Source organism: Carex rostrata, chromosome 11, assembly GCF_964058835.1.
Source record: "Carex rostrata chromosome 11, lpCarRost1.2, whole genome shotgun sequence".
Taxonomy (NCBI): domain Eukaryota; kingdom Viridiplantae; phylum Streptophyta; class Magnoliopsida; order Poales; family Cyperaceae; genus Carex; species Carex rostrata.
In genome coordinates this window covers 9551789-9575934 of record NC_135928.1, presented here as the reverse complement: position 1 = coordinate 9575934, position 24146 = coordinate 9551789, and the positions used below count along the sequence as shown (strand labels likewise).

At 31.9% G+C, this 24146-nt stretch overlaps 3 protein-coding genes across 4 annotated transcripts; all 3 read right to left on the bottom strand.

Annotated features, from left to right (window-relative positions):
- Positions 1 to 4992: 4992 nt before the first annotated feature.
- Positions 4993 to 8663, bottom strand: LOC144561523 (low-specificity L-threonine aldolase 1-like). Its single transcript, XM_078310490.1, has 10 exons — positions 8523 to 8663; positions 6958 to 7426; positions 6435 to 6546; positions 6246 to 6296; positions 6086 to 6157; positions 5856 to 5988; positions 5705 to 5763; positions 5528 to 5625; positions 5184 to 5250; positions 4993 to 5092 (listed from the first exon to the last, which is right to left on the bottom strand). Exons 2-10 carry the CDS (start codon positions 7401 to 7403, stop codon positions 5006 to 5008), a joined length of 1125 nt encoding a protein of 374 aa, XP_078166616.1. The 5' UTR covers positions 7404 to 7426; positions 8523 to 8663; the 3' UTR covers positions 4993 to 5005.
- Positions 8664 to 18798: 10135 nt separating this feature from the next.
- On the bottom strand, positions 18799 to 20788 carry LOC144561714 (wall-associated receptor kinase 3-like). 2 transcript variants are annotated; one of them, XM_078310780.1, is made up of 2 exons: positions 20394 to 20788; positions 18799 to 20040 (listed from the first exon to the last, which is right to left on the bottom strand). In XM_078310780.1, the coding sequence occupies exons 1-2, from the start codon at positions 20635 to 20637 to the stop codon at positions 18872 to 18874; spliced, it is 1413 nt and encodes a 470-aa protein (XP_078166906.1). In that variant the 5' UTR covers positions 20638 to 20788; the 3' UTR covers positions 18799 to 18871. The 2 variants fall into 2 exon arrangements, with proteins under 2 accessions (XP_078166906.1, XP_078166907.1); XM_078310781.1 differs by having other exon boundaries at positions 18800 to 20056; positions 20394 to 20787.
- A 439-nt stretch (positions 20789 to 21227) lies between these two features.
- LOC144561715 (wall-associated receptor kinase 2-like) lies at positions 21228 to 22494 on the bottom strand. The gene has a single exon (XM_078310783.1). It carries the CDS (start codon positions 22412 to 22414, stop codon positions 21407 to 21409), a length of 1008 nt encoding a protein of 335 aa, XP_078166909.1. The 5' UTR covers positions 22415 to 22494; the 3' UTR covers positions 21228 to 21406.
- Between the last annotated feature and the right edge of the window lie 1652 nt (positions 22495 to 24146).

Below are 24146 nucleotides of genomic sequence, written 5' to 3'. Positions count from 1 at the left end.
AAATGAAAATATTAAGAAAAAAAATCAGATCTCTAAAATAAAAAAAAATAAAAAAAAATAAAAAAAGTGGACCGCCAGGAATAGTGGCGGTCCGCTATAGAAGTGGACCGCCAGCAACCCTGGCGGTTTGGTTATATTTGAAAAAAATTAGATTTTGAGGTTATTTTTGTAAAAAACTTTTTTTTTTGGGTTATTAATAAAAATGGCCACACTAAATCTATTTAAAAAAATCAACAAAACTCAGTTTTAATTTTTAACAAAATAATTATTGTATTTTTATATGTAACGGGCCAATGCACTAAATTATTTTTCATCTCCAAAGAGTCTTCATTCACTTTCTTTCAAAAAAATCAACAAAACTCAGTTTTATTAAATTCAAAATTGACACAAAAATAACCGAATCAGGCCACAACTAAAAAATAATCGTGGCAAAGGTAGTCAATAGACCGAAATAGGAGTAGGCAATGACATAAATTTATACGAATGTATAGGTAATTTTCAAAATCCAGGAGTAGGCATCATACTAGCTCCGCCACTGTATATAACTAGTCATGACAGACATGTCTACACATTGTATAGTTACGTTTTAATTTATTTATCGAATTTTAAATTTGTTTATGGAAGAATAAATTAGAACAAATTTCAAAACTAATAAATAATTATAAATAAATTGTTAAATAAAAAAATGTTCGAAAAATATTTATTTTATTGTCCGAATTTAAATTCTTGTTTTGAAATAAATAATAACATAAATTTTACATTATATTGTTATATTATTCAAATTTGGTTCCGTGAGGTGTTTCGTATTGTGATCAAATCGGTTCAAGTATTATTGTCGTATTGTATCATTTTTTTCAGAAAATAATGTGAATAAATAGAAACCACAATGCTTGATACAGCACTTACACTCTATCACAAAGACAACTTTTTTACGAGTCTATTGGGATTAAATAGTTTCACCAACTCACGTGTCCCTTCTCTTGTGTTTTTTAGCCCTTCAAGTCTTTTTTTTTCCCAACTATAAAAAGATGAAATATAATTAGAAGAAGATGTAATACAATAATTAGTAGATGAAAAACAATCAGTACAAGACGAAAGACAACTAAAATAAAATAAAAAACTTGTAGAAGACGAAAGAGAACTAAAATAACATAAAGACAACATGTACAAGATTAAAAATAATTAGTAAAAGATGAAAAACAATCAATAGAAAACAAAAAACAACTCGAAAAAGATGGAAAGCAACTAGAAAAATCTGAAAGACAACAAATGCAATATGAAAAACAATTAGAAAAAAATAAAAAATAACCAGTAGAAGGTAAAAAATAAAGAAAACCACATAAAAGAACATTAAAAGACAACCAGGACAAGATGAAAGATAACTAAAAGAATATGAAATATAACGAGAATAACATGAATGACAACCAGTATAAGATGAAAGACAAATAGAAGAAGATAAAAAACTAGGAAAACAATCAAAAGAAGATAAAAGATAACTAGAAAAATATGAAAGACAATAAGTACAAGTTGAAGTTGTGAGATTGGCAATGAGATTTGCGATATCTATTGAAATGGAGTTGAAGTAGTGAGAAAGCAAGTAAAATCATAAGGGTGACAGGATTTGAACTAGCATTGATCTCCTCTCATTCTCGATCAACACCTTGGTATGCGAAACTTGAGGTTCCATTTTGGAAACTCAATCAATGGAGACGAAACTGCATGCAACCTTATCTTGCTCCAAATGTTGGAGATGCGTGACATCTAACACTATTAGATCGTGTGTGTGGCACGATGCATAAACTGCATGGGTTTAATTGTATTTTTTATCATAAGATTGTCTCTAAATGCTACAAAATTTTAAAATTATACTTGCTAGCCTAGAGCATATATTACCCAACATAAAGACAACTAGTACAAGATGAATGACAACTATTAGAAGATGAAATACAACTAGAAGAACTTGAAATACAACCAATACAAGATGAAATACAACTATAAGAAGATGAAATACAACTAAAAGAAAATAAAATACAATCAGTAGTAAATAAAATATAATCAATACAACATGAAAGATAAATTAGAAGAATATGAGAAATGACATGTAGAAGACAAAAGACAACTATAAGAAGATTAAAGACAACTAGCAGAAAATGAAAGACAATTAAAAAACATAAAAGAAAACTAGTACAAGGTGAAAAATAACTAGAAGAAATATGAAAGACAACCAGTACAAGATGAGTGATAACTAGTACGTTGAAGATAAAATACAACTAGAAGAATTTGAAAGACAATCAGTACAAGATGAAAGACAACTATAAGAAGATGAAATATAACTAGAAGAATATGAAAAACAACCAGTAGTATATGAAATACAATCTGTAGTAGATGAAAAATAACCAATTGAACATGAAAGACGACAAGAACAATATGAAAAACGATTAGAAGAATATGAAAAATAACTTTTAAAAGAAAAAAGACAACATGAAGAACATGAAAGACAACCAGAAAAAAAAAATGAAAAACAACTAGATAAAATATGAAATACAACCAATACATGACAAAAGACAACTAGAAGAAGATAAAATACTATTTGTAGTTTATGAAAAACAACCAATTGAACATGAAAGGCAGCCGGTAAAAGATGAAAAACGACTTGTTGAAGACGAAAGACAATTAGAAGAACGTGAAAGATAACTAAAAGAAGATGAAAGATCACTAGAAGAATCTGAATGACAACCAATACGTATCGTAAGACAACTAGAATAAGATAAAATACAAATAATATATATATATATAGAGTTAGGCTGGGGTGCTATGGATAGCATAGTGGCCTCTATGCTACGGCTCAATATTTGAGTTTTCAAAATCCAAACGGTCGATCCGAACCGTTCATCTTATTCTCCATATTAATATCTGCTTGGAGACCAAATTTTATAATTTTCTGAATTTTTTTACTATTTATTAAGCCACTTTGAAAATCGCTAATCCAACAGTTTTACTGTTTTGTGCAGCCACCGTTGGATCAACAATTTTGTAAAATACTTAATAAATAGTAAAAAAAATCAGAAAAATGTAAAATTTGGTCTCCAAGCAGATATTAATATGGAGAATAAGATGAACGGTTCGGATCGACCGTTTGGATTTTGAAAACTCAAATATTGAGCCGTAGCACGGGAGGCCACTATGCTATCCATAGCACCCCAGCCTAACTCTATATATATATATATATATATATATATATATATATATATATATATATATATATATATATATATATATATATATATATATATATATATATATATATATATATATATATATATATATATATATATATATATATATATATATATATATATATATATATAGAGATGGGCTATGGTGCATTGCAATGCATAGGCCATGGTGTGCATTGGACCATAAATCACCGATTCAAAGTCCAAATGACCGATCCAAACCGTTCATCTTGTTCTCCATATTAATATGTGCTTGGAGACCAAATTTTACATTTTTTGGAATTTTTTTACTATTTATTAAGCCACTTTGAAAATCGCTGATCCAACGGTAGCTTCTGATTTTACTGTTCCAAACAGTCACCGTTGGATCAGCGATTTTCAAAGTGGCTTAATAAATAGTAAAAAAATTCCAAAAAATGTAAAATTTGGTCTCCAAGCACATATTAATATGGAGAACAAGATGAACGGTTTGGATCGTTCATTTGGACTTTGAATAGGTGATTTATGGTCCAATGCACACCATGGCCTATGCATTGCAATGCACCATAGCCCATCTCTATATATATATATATATATATATATATATATATATATATATATATATATATATATATATATATATATATATATTACGAATGACGTAACTATAAGTAATAAGTAATATGAAATTAATTAAGGAATTATAATATTTATATTGAACTAGTATACAAAGTCCAAATTGCTATTCAACATATCTCTAATAATATCATAAATTATCTATCTCTTTCTATTTAAAATAACCGAAACATTATAGTATAAACTATCTATCTTTTTTCTATTTAAAATAATATAAAAATTATGGCATAAATTATCTATGTTTTTTATTTAAAAGTAAAAGCAAACTGGGAGTCCCAATAATTTGATCATTAAAAATTGTTGTATTTATATTTACTAGAAATCTTTGTGTATGTTGACCTCATAGATTAAATTCAGTCTCTCTAAAAGAGACCCGTCCATTCCATCTTGAACCTAGTCTGAATTATGTTACCTCATGGGATATGGATTCAAAGCCTAGAGACGGTACATAATGAGTTTGTATCCTTTCAGATTACCCTCACCTTATAATTTGAGATTAAATCTCAACTGGTTTGGAATGGGATTCAGGTCACCATATGTGGCAGTATTATTGGTCTTTGAGATTCGTGCCAAGTTATCTAATAATTGTAAAAGATTCCCTTATCAGGTATTGGAGAGATGCGAATTCGTACATAACAGCCCCACCAGGCCACCACCATCTCGGAATTTGTATTGGTCCCTGTTTGTAGATTCCATTTTGTTGTCTTGTTTAGATATTTAAAGTCCATCTAGTACCAAGCATTAATTCATCCATTCATCAAACCTTGGATCGTGGCCAAACGACTTGCCCGGGCCAATTTGTTGTATGTCCATTTCAGGTTCTAGCAATTCTAATCACCAATAATTCCAATAAAATTGGGTCCTAGATTCTCCCTAGATTCTTACCTACTTCCTATATCTTCGCTTTCGCCTCTGGTCCACAAATTATTCAACTTCTTTTCTTTTTTTCAGTACAGGCACATGATATTGTACACAAAGAACAATTTTTTGCAAATTTAGTCTTTAAGTTGGTACATTATTTGAATAAAGGAAAGCAAATTGGGAATAATGTTATTTAAGACTAACATGAACAAGACATCTTAGCATGATTCCTCACACTTAGAACTAAACACTGCAATTCAAAGGAAGAGAGCTCCATCTCTTTTGGGTTTGCTTCATACAGTTGGCACTGGGACAATATTGATCAAATTTTGCACAATTTTACCATTTTTGCCACCTGTCAGAATCTGGTCAACACCTTCCTGAAAACATAGGCGAGCTAATTGTTATACAATGAAAAAACAGTATTTTTGCGAAAAAAAAAAAGTTAAACACAATTCAGATAGTTGTTACCTTGATACATGTCAAAGCAAACTGAACATCACCATCTGAAATTTGGTGATGCAGAACAAGTCGAATTCTGAAATAATTTAATGTAGTGTACTTAGTAAATTAATATGCAAATTTATTATGCAGACTGCAGAGTTCAAAAGGACTACCACTACTTGGTACTGTTACCGCACCAGTTACTAACAGTACAACAGTTCTGTACAGAAGTGGCAAAATCAGGTCATATCTCAGTCCGTAACCAGCGTCAAGTCATCAAAGTAATACTGAAGACCAATAACTTTTATAGCAAAATTTAAGTCTTGAAAAAAAAGTTATATAAATGAAAAATTAAAATAGTAAACCAAAACCTAGTTGAGCTATATGGCATGGTAATCACACCGCGTTCTTCTAAAACTTCACAAAGTCTGTCAGCTGATATTTTGGAGTTCTTTATATCAAAATAAACCTGAAAAAGAGGATCCATTTTAATGCAAGAAAAAGGGAATATTTGCAAATATCAACTTGCATTTAAAAATTGAACTGACCATATTGGATTCAACAGAGTTCAAATCCACACTGAAATACTCCATTTGCTGAAGCCCATCTACAAGAAAAATAAAAAGAAAAAGAAAAGAAAACAGGTTCAAATACTTCACCAACTGACAATCAGCAAATGTGCTTGAGAAATAAAATTACCAGCTAAAATTTTAGCCCTTCTGTGATCGTCAGCAAGCTTGTGCACATTGTCTCTCAAGGCCACATAAGCTGCTGCACAGAGAACCCCCACCTGTCTCATCCCACCACCTAAAGTTTTTCTAAGCCTTTTTGCCTAGTAAGGAAACAAAGTTTATTGAAATTGAAAAATGTTAGGAAACAGAAGTTACAGAACACTTTTGAGTTTTTGACAATTGATGTTACTTAATTACCTTGGTTATAAATTCAGTTGAGCCAACTATAACCGACCCAACAGGGGCACCTAGCCCTTTCGATAAGCACACCTGAAATTTTATTAAAGTAGAAATTTTGTAATTTAAATGAAAAGCAAAGGAATTAATTTTTAATTAAATTAAGAAATATTAAATGTACCGTAACAGAATCAGCAGCTTGTACCAGCCTATGGACGGGAACACCTAATGCCTAACATATAAGAGAGAAAAAAAAAACAGAGATTTTTATTCTAAATTTAATCCCAAGACGGAAAAAGAAAGCCACTACCAATTTTCTCAAAAAAAAAAAAAAGACAGAGAAAAAGAAAAAGAAAGAATAGGTACTTACAACAGAAGCATTAAAAATGCGTGCACCATCAATATGCAATTTAATGCCATATTTCTTAGCAACTTCACCCACCTTATCTGTGTATTCAACAGATAAACATCTTCCACCAGTGCTACAAATAGTATTACAAAGTTGAAAAAGTTATAAATCCACTTTTCACTGCTATTAAATTATTTTAACTTGTGTTCTCTTATCGTTTATGGTTTCTTCTTTATGTGTGCCCCATAATTGGACCAGCATGATATAAGATATCAACTAATTGTGGACAGTGTGTACACGTGTCACGGGAAAGCATGGGTTCTGTACTAAGCTATTGGCAATGCCTCTTCCCTAGTTCAAAGGGTTATGAATTGTTAGCACTTTTATTTGCAACCATATGACAAGTCTTGAGCTTTACTACAACTCATACGGCCTAAGGTCAGTTAGAAACACCCAAAATGACACGTACAAGGATGACATGCATATAAAACTGAAACAAAGAATGGTACAATTGGTTTGCATCAGCATTAAAAAATTGACTCACTTGCCATGTGTATTCTCCAAACAGATCAGCCGAGTAGTTGGATAATACATCTCCTCTTCTATACTCCTAATAGCTTTCACAATTTTCTCAATATCCATTGTGCCATTTATATTATTTGGCACCGTTTTTCCATGCACACCACCAATTGTGCTTATACCACCGTTTTCATAAACATGTATATGCGAGTTATCCCCTAGAATAACCTCACTTCCCCTGACCTCACAATGCACCATGACTGAAATTAAATTAGCCATGGTACCAGATGGTACAAAAAGAGCAGCCTCCTTGTGCATTATTTTGGCAACTTCCATCTCGAGCTTCTTAGCAGTTGGATCGAATCCCAGCACATCATCATCTACCTCAGCAGCTGCCATAGCACATCGCATGGCCTCATTGGGTTTTGTGACAGTATCAGATCGGAGGTCAACTACTCTTGTCGTCACCATTTTTAACTTCTGTTTGTCTTCTCCTGAAATTATAGAGTAAATTTCACGGGGTTAAATAAAAAAGACAATACAAACAACATAACTCTTATAATCAATTTTACATAAAATAAGCTTCAGTTAATTTAACTGTACCAAACAGTTGATTAATTTGGTAGGTCTACCAACACAAAAGTAACAAAAATTTAATCAAAGGGTCATTATTATTATCACCAACAAATAACTATACATGAGTATGGGTACTAATACATAGTGCCCGAATATAAAAAAATTCAGAAATCTTCAAACCCACATAACAACAGACCTTACCTTGAAACCATATGTTTCCTGGAAAGCAGAATATTTCAAAACACATATAATTTCGACAGCTATTGCCAAAGTGTTTGGAATCATTTGTAAATTTGAGTAGTATTTGGGTAAATAGAAAAGATAACCAAAAATTGTTAGCCAACTTCAACCACAATTGGTATTATTGGGCTCTTAATTTGGGCTAGCTTTTGGTTACCTTTTCATTCCTAGGAATAAACCCAAGCCCATACACTGATTCAAAATAGACCATGTCTATCTAAATTCTCAAGTTTTTTTTTTTTTTTTTTATGCGCATGGCTATCTGAATTCTCTTACAAGAGCCGAATAGCCGAATACAATCACAAATTCAGGAAATAACCTTCAAGCTTGTCTTAGTCCCATTATTTATTTATTTTTATTTTATTATGTGTGTTCTAGTGTTTCGGTTCTAAAATTTTTCAATTCAGTGGCTATAAAAAATCATAGTAATATTAATTTTTCATTTAATAACGCCCAAAACTAAAATAAACTGAAGAAAAGTTAGAAAAATGGTATAATCACGTCAAATTATGAAATTAAGTATTACTTTCTGGGACAAAAACTCTACCAACTTAGTAGGCTCTCAAATTCATGGCACGAAATCCTCACATTAGAGCAATTTGAACCCAAAACTATGAAATTCAGAACATCTACAAAACCCTATTCATTCCCTAAACACCAAAAATCGTGCTATTCACTAAACAAAACGAATATTTCACACATTACAAAGTCGATAAAAATCCAAGTTACAATAACAAAAGGCACGAAACAAAATGAAGAAGAAGAAATTCAAACCTGATGGCTCTGTTCCTCGCAAGACCAAGTTCTCAACTTTGGAGAAACCAAAGTTGAAAGAGATGAGAAATAGAAAAGGAGTTGCTTCGGGCAAAGAGACAGAACCAGTGCGGCTTGTATTCTGGTAAAAACCCTATCCCCACTGGCACTGGCTCAAGATAGCAGCGTGCGTCTCGGTTGTTCACTCAAAACCTCTTTGCCCGATCACACATTTATAGCTCTTTTCATTTGCTTTTTATCTTTACACTTTCCCCCTTTATTTTTTTTGGTTTCCATCCTTTTTTTCCCACCTAAACGGGCTCATCGGCTTCTGAAAACGACGAGAGGGTCACGCCAAGCGCAACGATACCTCTGTAAAATAGTGTGACCTTCTTTTGGCGCGGAGTTGTGGGGTAAAGATTTTAACACAGTAGTTTTGGCTTCGTGCAGAGCAAGAACCATATGCAGCTCTTTGTTGATTCTATAATCTGTGTGCTGCATGAAGCCAAAACTACTCTGTTAAAATATTTACCTGGAGCTGTATACGAGAATTCGGATAACCCCAGGTACCTGATTCAAGCAAATTATAAATGGACGGTTCAGATTAGTTTTCTTAATTTAGCACGAATTGTAAAACAGACCCTGTAGTTTTCATAGGCACCGGATTGACTTTAACCTGACTGAGATTAATCTGACCCGTCCGTTTGTAATTTGCTTGGGTCAGGTACCTGAGAGGATACGGATTCCTAAATAAGATGGCTTAATATGCAGAATTCGTATTCTCTGAGTTAACTCAATTTTGAGTTTAGATCTCGAACGTGTGATTTAAATTTGCACAAATATTAAAGTGCTTGTGTATTATAGACGTGGATTGGATTGGTCTGAATTTTGATCAGACGGCTCAGAACTAAAATTAAACGGTGCATTAATGCAAAGAATGCGGACTCATAATATGCATTGATCGACCCGTACTATAAATTTACGTCTATATTTAAAAATCAAACAGTTAAATATAATCTCTGCCTAAAAATATATTTAGAAATCAAATTTTATACTTTTTATAAAAAAAGTTCATAGATTTTCGGATGATCCAGAGTTTTTAGATCAAGTGATTTTCTACTTATTATAAAAAAATCAATAAGAAAATTGTAAAATATATAAGTTTGATATCTGGATATATTTTCATGACTAAAGTTAGCGTGTACTATGCTCACTAAGAGAGTTTGTTGAGCATAACTTCAATATATTTCAAATTAGCTTCAAGTGGGAAATCCAAACTGTTAAAACTAATCTACTTTATAAATGATGCGTGTGAATGTAAATTTTTGAAACTTTCAAATATATTTGTATAAACTCAAGTAGCCAAAAAATTAAAGTTTTATAGATTATTTTAATGTAAATAATAAAAAAAAATTCCAATATCAAATAAACATTTTCGACCGCATTTTTATTTGTAAAAGCAATAATTTGGAAAATAAATATTCATAAATATTCACATTTTTCCTCATATTTTTGTCAAGACTTTACTTTTTAAGTCTTTGAAAAAAAAATCAAATAATAAAATAAAATCATTAGATAAGATATATATTATTTTATCTTCTTGCATAATAAAAACCGCATCTCAATATTATTTTGAAAGAAACAATAACATCAAAATCATTATTTTGAATTGTCAATTATTATATTTTTACAAAATCTTTATGCTATAAACAAGTCAAAATGCAGACAACTTTCAGTGTGCATCAAAATAGTGTAATCATGATATCTAACAGTACAATAATTTTAGATTTGTATTTAAGGTTTGAATTACTAAATTGTAAGAAGTAGAGACCAGTGTTGTAAAAAACGTCTGTTTAGACCGATTAATGGTCTAATTAGTCGATGGCGGTGATCAAACCATTACGGATTTTCTCGAATAATTAGCTGATTATTTCCGGTTATTCTCGAATAATTACTTAACGGTACATGTCCGTCCAACGAGCACATACAGTTATTTATAACACTGGTAGAGACAGCGGAAGGAAAATAAATTAATAAAGGGATTTGAATTCTTCTATTTTGAAATAATATTGAAATATAAAATTTCTCTAGAAAAACATGACAGTATTCAACATTTTCTCCTGGTGCAAATTGCAATAAGAGTTTCTGTCTCTAATTTGTACTCATATCTTTTTTAAAATCAATTTAGTCCGCTACTCTATATAATTTAATAAATTAATTTCCATCTATATTTGACCTAAATACAAAAGTTCATATCAATTTGATATAGAATTTGGTTATGTTGAATGTAAAATAAAGTAAAGAGATAAGGAAATAACTCCTATAGTCCTATCACAAGTGATGATAATAATGATAAGGATTATCTTTTCATCTGTAAATTTTATCTCACAGTCTAATAAGATACAATAGAAGGATACGAGAATAATTCTTACCAATTCATAAATTTTGTATCTTATTAAATTAGATATTATCTATTATCTAATTTAAATTATATCTGATTCATAAATTATAACCCCTATGCTTGGGTCAGAGATCCCAATTAGGCGATTGAGCTAATAGTAGCTGATGGTTGTTTAGCTTGCTTATTATCTGTTGGAGTTTTGATTTTGCATGCTTAGTATCTGTTTGGTCTTTTAGTGATTGATTTTTGGCTGGTTTGTTATGTGTACCAGTACGTTATGGTTTGGTTCAACTGAGACTTTGTGGTACTGCTTTCAGTATGTGTCCTGGTTTGTTTTCGTTTTTGTAGCTGTGCTAGTTCCAGTTTTTTGAAACTGGTTATAGTAAGACAATTTGATTTCTAATGAAATCAGTGAAAAAAACCCACTTTTTCAAAAAAAAAAAAAATTATATCTGATTCATAAATTTTGGACCTCGCCGAATATAAGAAAAAGATATAAAAATACGACACAAACACACAAATTAAGATATTTTGTTAAACACCATGTCGTGTTGTGTTTTGATGCATGTGTTGTGCTTAGAGTACTTGAAACACGTGTTGTATCTTATACAGATATTATTCTTACCCAGATATTATCTTACCAATGTGAGTTATCTTATTATCTAATTCTCACAGTCTAATAAGATACAATAGAAGGATACGATAATAATTATTACCCACTGGCACTGCCCAAATTTGGTCCATTAAAAGAGTGCTACGTGGAACTCTCTCACGGGAGATTGTTCAAATGGCAGTGAGCCTTTGGGAATTTTACGGCGATTTTTATTAATATCCCTAAAACAAATCAAAATTTTAAAAATGCCCCTGCTCCCAATTTTTTTTTAAAAATGCCCTGACCGCTTGGGCTTCGAGCGGCCCAAAAAAGCCTGTGAGGCGCCACCCCCTGGGGCGGCCCAAAGCACAAGTGAGGCGCCACACAGCAGGGCGCCTCATGGGTGTGTGTGTTTTTTTTTTTTTTTTTTTTTTTTTTATAGAGAAATGTTAGTATTTTGATTTGAATAATTTTGTGAAGAAAAACGGATTAAAATTCATAATAAATCCAGGAATTTAAAATTCAAATACATTACTAAATAATACAGTACCGTCGAGTCCATAGAATAAGGTAACATAAAATTCATACAGCAACAACCAGTTCAAATATCAATTATACAAACCAGTTCAGATGGGGGGGCGCCTCACTTGGCTTATGGGGCGCCAGATGGGGGGGCGCCTCACTTGGCTTATGGGGCGCCAGATGGGGGGGCGCCTCACTGGTGTTGTGGGCCGCCATTTGGGCCGGCGCCTCACAGGCTTTTTTGGGCCGCCCGAAGCCCAGGCGGTCAGGGCATTTTTAAAAAAAAATTGGGAGCAGGGACATTTTTAAAATTTTGATTTGTTTTAGGGATATTAATAAAAATAGCCGGGAATTTTATATATTTTCTTTAACATTCGTGTTGAATTGTGTTTGGTTGATAAAATTATATTGGAGGTGAAGGGTACATGAGGTGAAATGTTTAACCTTCTATTATTATAATTAATAGAATTTGTTTCCCTCTCAAATTGGAGTGTAACAGATGAAAATAAATTTTGTTACAAATATTTTTAGAAAAAATAATACAAATGCTCCACTATATATCTTATATATATAATTCTCATATAATATTTTTTCCTCAAACCTACAACAGTCACCGAATTTCTCATTAATCTTTTAAATTTTAATCAACCAAACAAGAAATAAGACGGAAAGGAAAGTTAAATTTATTTTATCTCATTAATCATCTAAACACGAAGAGGTTAAATATGTTAATCTTTCTTTTTATTCCATTTCATTCCCTTCTATTCTTTACCTCCCACTTCTTCCTCTACTCTCCATCCAAACCGGGTGTAAATCACTCTATACTTTTTTTAATTTAAAATGCTAACAAAATATGCTCATTCAATTAGTATTTTGAACAGAATATGCTCATTCCGTTGATATTTTGGACATAATGAGTATATTATGTTAATATTTCGGATAGAATGTGAATACTTTATTAAGATTTTGAACAAAAAAATATAGAGTGATTTGATTGAAACAAATAACAAAGTTGAGTGACTAGAAATGGACAAATCAAACTTGAGTGACCAATTCGTGATAAATGACAAAGTTTAATGACCACTAGCGAAATTTACCCCGAATTGCGTCTATACGTGTTTACACGTGGCGTAGCCAAACATGCTTATTTTAGAAAACTTAGGACAACACTTCTAACTACATGGCACGTCTAATGTGTTGTGTTCTTAATTATGAGTATCGATATGTGCGTCTGGTATAATTTATTATGGATATGTTTGCAGGGGTGGATCCAGGCTTTATGTCGGGGGCAAAAAAATATAGAATTGGATTTAAATAGCTAATTAAATTTGAATCCATTAATTAATTGGATACTCGATAAAAAAAATGCATTGACTTATACTTTCCAATACTATGACTTGTAATTTCTAATACTCTAATTTATAATATAATTATAATTACCAATTATAATTCAAGAAATTTATTTTAATTTTAACACTAAATTTAATTTGAATTACAAATCAAACATCCAGAGGGTGCAAAAAAAAATTCAGGGGAGGACAAAGTCGATCGAGGACAAATTCCATTTTTATGAATGTAGACACCTTCCAATTCATTTTTGTTTTTGTTTTTGGGGCTTCCAATTTAATCTGCGGTCTCTCGAGAATGAAGTTGCAGATTGAATTATATTTTTTCGAATTCTCTATAATTTGTGATTTTTTTAACAGTGATATTAATAAAAAAAAAATTCGGATCTATTGGTGCATAATTTCAAGTAGAAGGAGAATTTGATTTTGGCAATCCGAAAGTTCCGACTTGGATGGAGCGGTGTCTTCATAGGTTAATTAATTAACCCATGCATGCATAATGTTGGAAGTTCATCCTTCTTTCTAATTAATTAAATAGTGCGAAAGAGTTGATGTGATCTCTCAATAGAATGGACCTACTAATTAAAGACTGCTCTACTTTTTTATTCCAAGGATATACACGATGACTCACCATATGGCTGGCATAAAATATATATAAATATATTTTGAAACAATAATTATTTTGACAATTTAGATAATAAATTTAACCAATAGTTGTGAAGGATATACATTATGACTCACCAGCATAAAATTTCCAATGTGGATGACGCATGGCGGTCCACTTTGTTCTGCGCAATTAATGTATAAATATAAATATATTTTGAAAGAGGAATTATTTTGATATTAGATAATAAATTTAAAAAATAGTTTATTTGAGTTATAAAAAAATAACTTTATAGATATATTATGAGACGGATAGTTTAACAATTAAGTTCGTGCAATTTAAGCATCGTTTCATGATATATATATTAGGTCATGTTTGGTTGTGAAGTAATAAGTACGGTGAGTGAACCCTCTGCTCTATTTTTAAGGAGTCAAACAAGAAGTAAAATGAAGTAACATTTGAACTATTATGGAGTAAGTTATTCCACTTTTTTAGACGGAGTAGCTTACTTCACGTGTGGGTCCTGTAGTTAGAATCAATGACGAAGTTAGATTTCTGAACTATATATATATATATGAGGAGGGATCGGATGACACCCTTTTTTGGTGACATCGGATAACATCATGCATTTTTAAAGTTTTCAAAGTTCAAATCGTCGATCCAAACCGTTAGATGTGATCTCTACAATAAAATGTGCTTGGAGACCAAATTTTACATTTTTTGGAATTTTTTTACTATTTATTAAGGTGGGTACAAAAACTAGTCAAATTCATACCATTGAATTTTGTACCCATCTTAATAAATAGTAAAAAAATTCCAAAAAATATAAAATTTGGTCTCCAAGCACATTTTATTGTAGAGATCACATCTAATGGTTTGGATAGACGATTTGAACTTTGAAAATGTAAATAATGCTTGTTATAACTTGTTGTAACTAAAAAAATGTTGTAACTTGATCCCTCATATATATATGAGGATCATACACATAATATGACTCAATCATATAAAATTTTCATATTAAGAATGGAGATCAATTTACACTATCTATGACATTTTACTATAAATTATATAGAAAATTATGCATAACTCCAAAAAAAAAAAAAAAATGGGATCAATACTACACCCGCCTCTGATTAGAGTAACATTATGCTATAATTTTCTCTCTTCACGAGCTTACTTCATCAAGCTCCAATCAAACATAATTATTTTAATCTACTTTAACTTGAAGTAAACTATTTAATTCAGAGTAATTAACTTTACTCCACAATCAAACATGACCTTTAAGATTATTGAATTTTTAAATCACCTCGTGTCTTATATATAAAAGATACATCAAATCATCTCTTCATATGTTATAGACGTGATATATGAATACATCCAAAATTAAAAATTTTGATTTTTAAAGATTATCAAAATTGTTAACATAAAAAAATTATTAAGTGATCAGCCCTCTAATGAAAAAATAGCCTGTTCTATGTTTAATGTTAAAGAAAGAAAAATAAATTCTACGAATAATTCAAGATAATTCCGCATAATTAAGAAGTATTAATAAACTTCTTAATTTTTTTTGAAAGTCCGTTTCATCAGAAAAATACTGAAAATGAATGATCTACAAATGTTAAATTATTCATGAATCTCATTATTAATTATAAGAGAAAGAGAACTCTGTCATTTAAATAATTATATAATTGGAATTCAAATCTGTTTATTTTCTTGAGAAAGAAGCACACTTTTTTTTCTTTAGATACTTAGATAAATAAATAGGTGTTTATATAGATTAATCAGATATTTATATAAAAGACTTAGGTTTCTGCTCTTCAATGATTCCAATGGACTCTACTTGTTTAGTATAGCAGACTCCATTCTCTACTGCTTTTGAAAAGAGAGAGAAAAATGATGTCCTCCTATTCTGAAAAATAAAAGCAGATTTGAATCTATATAAATTTACATCCAATCTGAAAAAAAGCACTGGTATAAATTGGTTGTAAAGCATTCCTACAGCAGCCTTTTTTGGGATAAAAAGAGTAACACAGCGAAGGCCCCAGAGCAGCTTTTCAGTCATTTGGATAAACACGATATATATATATATATATATATATATATATATATATATAGAGTACGGCTAACGCGCTTCCTCTAGCATATGGGCTGAAATGCTTCCGGTGGAAATTTGAAATTTCAAAATCCAAAAAGTCGATCTGAACCGTTCATCTTCTTCTCCATATTAATATCTGCTTGGAGACCAAATTTTACATTTTTCTGAAATTTTTTACTATTTATTAAGCCACTTTGAAAATTGCTGATCCAACGGTGGCTTACCAAACAGTAAAAATCAGAAGCTACCGTTGGATCAGCGATTTTCAAAATGGCTTAATAAATAGTAAAAAATTTCAGAAAAATGTAAAATTTGGTCTCCAAGCAGATATTAATATGGAGAAGAAGATGAACGGTTCAGATCGACTTTTTGGATTTTGAAATTTCAAATTTCCACCGGAAGCATTTCAGCCCATATGCTAGAGGAAGCGCGTTAGCCGTACTCTATATATATATATATATATATATAGAGTTAGGCTTGGGTGCTATGGATAGCATAGTGGTCTCTATGCTACGGCTCAATATTCGAGTTTTCAAAATCCAAACGGTCGATCCGAACCGTTCATCTTATTCTCCATATTAATATCTGCTTGGAGACCAAATTTTACATTTTTCTGAATTTTTTTACTATTTATTAAGCCACTTTGAAAATCGCTAATCCAACGGTTTTACTGTTTTGTGCAGCCACCGTTGGATCAACAATTTTGTAAAATACTTAATAAATAGTAAAAAAATTCAGAAAAATGTAAAATTTGGTCTCCAAGCAGATATTAATATGGAGAATAAGATGAACGGTTCGGATCGACCGTTTGGATTTTGAAAACTCGAATATTGAGCCGTAGCATAGAGGCCTCTATGCTATCCATAGCACCCCAGCCTAACTCTATATATATATATATATATATATATTTTTTTTTTTTTTTTTTTTTGATTGAACACGAGAAATATGAGTTCTTCGTAGTCAGTAACGAGGTCTCGTGTGTGTTCGGTAATCGGAAGTCTTTTCTTAAACCTCTTTTAAACAACCAACTTTGTTTTTTTAAATGAAGCTTAATTAAAACCACTTTTTATTCTATTTTTGAATTTGTCTTGTTCGAAATTTAAAACACATTTCTGAATCAAGGTCTTTTTAAACTTATCTCACCTACTCAGACCTCTTATAATCAAAGGTCCTTAATTGACTACTAATTGACTTCTAATTCGTATTTTCACGGGGTATTTGGATTACTAATACAAAAGAAGCTGTTCCACTGATCAAATTTATATATGTTTTACGTAGACTTTATTTCAATATATCAATAAATATCATAATTCATTTGACCGGTCAACATATTGAGTAGTTAATTAATAATTTTTCTTTCAGTAGTAATGAGCAAATTAAACTAAGGTGTGGTGTGTTCATAAAGAGGTTTGGTGGGCACAACTCTGAAATCTATCAGGTTGGCTTCAAATGATAAATTCAAACCGTTTTAGATCCATCTACTTCACAAGTGATGCATATATACCTGCAAAATTTTAAAATTTATTTAGTACAAAGTTAAGCAATAGTTTTTATTATTTACAAGTTATTATATGCATTTATTTTTTATCATTTTTTTTAACCGCTTGACTTTGTACAACGAGCAGATAATTTTTATTTTTTAACCACTTAGCTTTATTTTATAAGTTACTCTACTTCTATTTTTTTTTCCAAAAGTAAAATGTGTGTGAGACATAATTTCTTTCTAATTTTATATTTAAATTTCAACAAAAATTCTGAAATCCGCTTCATATTTTCCTAAAAATTAATTTTTACTTTATATTGATTTATCTCCTGTCCATAATAGCAACTAATTAACTAGAATTATATGTGATTACCTCTGGCCAGTCTACATATGTGCTCACAAAATCTCCAATTGTGGCTGCATTCGATGAAATATTTAACAATCATTGTTTCATGAAAATCTTCATGTTGTCCAAGTTCAGGTCCTCTACTCATCTCTCACCTTACAAAATTTTATAGCCGTGTTCTTATATCAGGCCCGGCCCATTTACGAGAAGTTAATTACTGACCCAAAGTCCAGCCCATTTGATTCTTTCCTTCCCTTTTGCGCTTCCCCATCCATGTTTCTCGACCCAAAGTCAGAAGGGATCCGTATCCTCCCAGGTACCTGACTCAAGACAATTGAAACAGACGACTCAGATTTACTCTCAGACGGTCGGGATACGGGATGATAGACGGGTACTTGGGGCTTCTTTTAGTCTGTCGGTTTCCAGTGTACATGGTTTTGCATTACACTCTGATCGTAGGATCTCATTCTGGTACTCCAATGTTTTTTTTTTTCGTTTTTGATAATTACTATACTGTTAGCATCATTCTGTTAGTATCATTCTGGTTAATAAATAGTTGTTGTGTATATATCAATATGAAGAATCCAACTGAAGAATCTTGTAGTACTTAAAAATAAACACTGATATGAATGTACATAACTGGCTCCTTGAGTATTTATGGATTAGTTTTCAGCATATTAAAAGATAAATGAACTGAATTATTTTGTCTGATAAGAGATATCTATATAGCAATTATATAACACTACTCAAAAGTAAGCATAAGCAACAGAGAATATTCATTATTAACAGTACTAGTATTTGTAGAGAAGCTTTTCAACCTTTATAGTACACATGAGACAAATTGGAACATTGCTACTTAACTAATACTGCTGAATAACCTCCCGCACCATGAAAAAAATGGAAAAATAAAAGCAAATCCATATATATTACACAAGAGAAAAGAAAGGTTAAAACCTCACAATCCATTTGGGCTGCATCAAGCTAACGGCCAAGTGCAATGCTTTCTACTACATTCCTCTCTATACTGAAATTACCAGTATTTTCCATCTCCATACGAATGGATGATTCACCAAGCAAATTTTCTGTCTCTTCATAATTGGTATTTTCCCAAGGATGGTTTTTGAGTTTTCTGATTCTATCAAGCTCCTCTGCTACTTCTTTCATTGTTGGTCGATCTCCCCCCTTCACATTTAGACAGTCCTTAGCCAGCTCAGCAACCCTATAGATGATCTCTTCATCTTCCTCCCTTTTTATTTGAACATCTAGAAGGTCACCCACTTTGTTCTCTTTCATTGCAGAGAGGAAACGCGATGAAAGATTTTTTCCTTCTTCTGAAGCTTCAAAATCAATTACTGGCTTACTGGTAAGAAGTTCCAGAAGAACCACACCAAAGCTATACACATCACTCTTGTCAGTTAGTTGGCATGACTGCAAGTATTCTGGGTCTAGGTAGCCACATGTTCCTTGCACAAGCGTGACGAATTGAGATTCATCGGTTGGAGCTAGTATTGATGCCCCAAAATCAGATACCTTGGCAATGTAATTTTCATCTAAAAGTATATTCGAAGACTTGATGTCTCCGTGGAAGATTGGTGGAGATGCTGAGTAGTGTAAATAGGCAAGTGCTTCTGCTGATTCATGGGCAATCTTTAGACGGGTTCCCAGAGTAATGCAAGATCTATGTTTTTGATCATGGATATGGTTAAATAAAGTCCCACATGAGATGAATTCATACACTAACATTGGAACTTCAACCTCTAAACAGCAACCAAGAAGTTTTACAATGTTTTTATGGCTTATTTGAGACAGAATAAGCATTTCCTTGCCAAACTCTTTCTTCTTGCTCTCATTGATGATCTTACATTTTTTAATGGCAACCAATTGATCTTTGACAGTACCTTTATATACTGTACCCTGGCCTCCCTGACCAATGATATTTGAACTATCAAAATTGTTTGTTGCTTGTTCTACTTGTTGTTTGGAGAAAATTGTAAAACTGAACCCCAGGTTTGATTTAATCTCCTCTAACAAAATCCAACCACCATGTTGTTGAAAGTACTGCTCCTTGACTTTAGAAAGTTTTCTTCTTTCAAGTGCCACATACATGCAAAACCCAAGAAATACTGGTAGCAAAGTGCCGGCACCAATTCCTACAATATTGTAGATCTGTATATAATTAATTTGAAGGATAATTGCTAATTACTCATTTTGGTCTATGAAATCAGGTAGTTATCGTTTCAAAATTTTCTTCAGACAAGGAGAAAGGAACATTATGATTTCATCAGTGGTTCACTGCATTTAATGCAGTCTATAACACGAAAAAGGGCCAATCTCGGAAACCGTACAATATGGCTTCATGGCAATATATCTACTCTTTGTTCTTCCTATAATCTCACTCTTATTGTAATTTTAGATATTTTTTTTACTATTGGTTTGTAGCAGAAATGAATGGATGGAAATAAATAAACTTAAACAGTATATTAAAGAAAGTTGATTTAATTACCGATTACAAATGGCACGTATAATTCACAATCTCCGGTTGCATTATTGTTTTTCAGACGCATGATCGGAGGGCAGGAGCACCTATATTTTCCAGGTAAATTATGGCACTTCTTGGAACACGGGTTATTGGCACATTCATCAATATCTACAAAATAAATGATACACAATTGATATAAGATAATTGTTGCAGTATATATTTGCAGAAAGTTGTTTAGTAATGATGGCCTAGGCAATAATAAGTTCATTATATCAATTCCTCACTATTGCCATATGTTCAGAAAATTTAAGTAAACTCATGTTAAAAATGCTCTTGAAAATACTATATACACTCCACATGGGTTTGCCTGTATCAGGCTATCAGCAACTATTAACACCTTGTACAGCATTACTATGCAAATCAGATCTATATTTGGAGGGGTTTATCTGGACCATATACAGAAGTTACACATGAATTATACAAAATATGTTCATAAATTATGACGTTGTTTGGGCCACGAAAACTTATGGGCTTATGTGAGAACTCATATTTAGTTCCAGCAGAAGATAGTTACAGTTCTGTTCCCTAAATTCAATCTTTTATTAACAATTATTTGACATGATCTGCACTCTGCAGGACCAACCCTGACATCAACCTTCCTGACCCAAGAGGTATGAAAATCTTTACAGTTGACACATAAATTGATGTCAATCAATAATTAACCAACCCAGTACAATATGAAAATTTAAAATATCAAACTACTCAAATTAATCCTGAATTCAGAATGCAATATAATCAGCATTTGAAAAACTTGTGCTGACTCAAAACCTAAGCAGAACCCTAGAATTACAAGAACCGAGAATTTCATAAACTGAAAAGATGCAAATGGGACCGAACTTTGAAAAAAAAATTGGACCATGAATGACATTCAACCTGACATTTATCTAACATGAATACAGTTTGACATTTCCAGCTTTGCACAGAAAATATGAGATGGATTTGTCCAAACCTGCCAGTCAAAGTGTCAATACTGTATATCAGATCTTACTGAATGTTACCCCTGTATTAGGCAATTGTATTACTATAGCAACAGATTGCAGTATCTGATTTAAAAAAATAAAATATAGAAAGAAAGAGGAAAAAAATAAATAAAAATAAATTATAGTACCTGTGCAACCACCATGCAGATAGGGGTTTCCTTCGTACCCCTCCTCACAGCTGCAGAAATAGCCTGGACCATTGGTGGAGTCGTTACATCTGCTATTGCTGCTAACACATGCATAGCTGGTTCTATTACGTTGTGCCACCATGCAGGTCTCATTGCCTATGGCCCAATCCAACACAGCAGGAACTGTGCCATTGTTTTCATGCAAGAAGTTAGTTGTTGTGATGTATGCGGTGCTAAAATTGAAGCTGTCTGCTTCAATAAGCACCGCATAGCTGCAAGGACTGAAGCTGGAGGTAGCAGAATTGTTGAAGTTAGCATCAAAGCGAACTGTGTAATAGTTCATTCCCAGAGGAATAGCAATCTGGCAGCAACCAATTCCTGTGCAAGAACCATTAAATAGGCCCTGCAAACTTGAGAACACAGAGACACACCCTGTTCTATACCAAATGTTATCACCTTGACTGAGGTAGAAATAAGCAAGTGTATCGGCACCAATTGCTGTGAACTTATTCTTGGCACTTGAGAACCTAAATGGGCTTCTGGTCAAATTGAGATACCAATCATTATAGGAAACATTCTTGGCCGTGCTGTTGTAACACTGCCAAGAAATATGGTTTTTTATCCGAGCTTGGTTCGGAAACAGCGAGATATTGACCACTTCCACGTTGAAAACAAATGGCTTGTAGGTTCCATTTTGGTTTCTGGTACAATCGAGCTCGAATGTTTTGGATAGCGCACAGCTCTGGCCTATTCCAAATGGGTACGGGATATTGACATCCCCGCAGGTTGTTTGGCAACCAGGCGGTTGTTGTGCTTGTGTAAGTGAATTGGGAACAAAAAGCAGCGCTAGAAGGTGGAATAAAAGAAGCCAAGCCATAACTGGTAGCTTTTAGCTAAGCTTGCTCTGTTTTACTTTTGTTAATTTTATTCTGCTAATAGGACCGAAGCTAAGCTCACATAAATAGGAATAAGAAGCGGTAAGTCAAAGTCAATGCACTGACTTAGTCGACTTGGATTATGATAATAGCTTGTGAAACCCATATATATTATTCTTAATCCGCAACCAATTTTTTGTATCCAAATTTACCTGCAAAAGTGTATGTAGATGCTAACAAATATATATTTTTTTATTCCTTGAAAAACGTGACCGATGCTATAGTCTTTTATTTGGATGATTGTGTTAAATGATCAAATTTTTTATTTGCTTCTTAAATTCTAATTCTACATATCAGAAAATCTCAGAATTAATATTTAAGCATTTATTTTGGTAATACTAACGATAATAATAATAATAATCATAACCATAATCATAAGCATAAGAATTTATTAATTTGATTTCATATGCAAGTAGTATATTACATATATGGTGCCTATAGTCCAAATTCTGAAGTTTCAATATTTGGTTAAATTAAATTTTACAAGGAAAAAGGAACAGGTGTAAACGGAAGGAAGAGAGAACGCTAAAATAATATAATTAGATACAGATTGGATGGATGAAAACAAAATAGTTACTGTAGGCGAAGAATAACTATTTTTTCTAAAATTATATATATAACATTGATGAAAAAACACAAGACTTCATTGAGATAACGGTCAACAATGTACGTAAGAACAGGTTTCTAGCTGCCATATCACATCAGTTGGTTGGAGCTCTGTACATGTTTCAACGTAAGAACTTGTCATATCCCTTTTGAGTCAGGGAAAAATTGACCCACGAAATTGATAATCAATGAGATATATTCTTAGCGTCAATAATATTTTTTATTCGTTTATCTTTGTTTATCGTATTTGATAAATATGAGTAACTCCGTATCTCTGGTAAACACAAGCAAACAAATCCCTTCAACACGCCCCCATAATTGCAGGACTTCATATCTTAAATTAAAATTAACAAGAGTTACTTTGATTGAGTAATGAATTAAAATTATATCTGGTAAACATAAACAAATATTGATGCCACCAAGAAGTAAATTATCAACAAAGAGAGTAATGAATTAACTGTTTTTTTTTTTAATAGTTTCCTTTTAAATATTTGATAAAAAAACATTTAAATATTCTAAAGATGAGTAAATTGGATATGAAGAGAAAATTCTCTCTATGCACTCACTAATCTAATTGCAGATTTGCAGCTATCAAAATAGCACTAATCTTCATGATATGAAGATTAGTAAGATTTAAGATTACTTTCTTTTTAAGTATGTACAAGTATTATTAACTGTTTTATTTTTTGTTTTTTATGATAGTATCTAACTGGAAGTTTTTCATCTCAGTTTTCCCTTTTAATGATGTTGGAGCCTTGGGGATTTAGATACAACTTTTCACTATTCAGCTAAGTTACCGGACTGAAGCTCACATAAATATCAAATAGATGTGGTACGTCAACGTCAATGCACTGACTTAGTCAACTTGGACATAATAGTAAACAACTAAACATATGTATCAGTATTACTATAGCAACGTCAATGCAGCATCCTATCAACATTGACTTTTCTCGGAAGAAAATCTATCAATAATTGATTACGGAAGACTCCGTATCTCTCTCGGATAAACGCAAGCAAACAAGTTCCTTCAACACGCCCCCATAATTGCAGAACTTCATATCTTAAATT

What these genes read in the sequence shown, in the direction of transcription:
- LOC144561523 (XM_078310490.1), bottom strand. Translation starts at nt 7,403, where the DNA reads ATGGTGACGACAAGAGTAGTTGACCTCCGATCTGATACTGTCACAAAA. An exon ending in TTGGAGAATACACATGGCAA is followed by an intron (nt 6,547 to 6,957) that starts GTGAGTCAATTT and finishes TACTATTTGTAG; the next exon opens with CACTGGTGGAAGATGTTTAT. An exon ending in CAACTGAATTTATAACCAAG is followed by an intron (nt 5,989 to 6,085) that starts GTAATTAAGTAA and finishes TTTCCTTACTAG; the next exon opens with GCAAAAAGGCTTAGAAAAAC.
- LOC144561714 (XM_078310780.1), bottom strand. Translation starts at nt 20,637, where the DNA reads ATGAACTTATTATTGCCTAGGCCATCATTACTAAACAACTTTCTGCAA. An exon ending in ATACGTGCCATTTGTAATCG is followed by an intron (nt 20,041 to 20,393) that starts GTAATTAAATCA and finishes ACAATATTGTAG; the next exon opens with GAATTGGTGCCGGCACTTTG.
- LOC144561715 (XM_078310783.1), bottom strand. Translation starts at nt 22,414, where the DNA reads ATGGCTTGGCTTCTTTTATTCCACCTTCTAGCGCTGCTTTTTGTTCCC.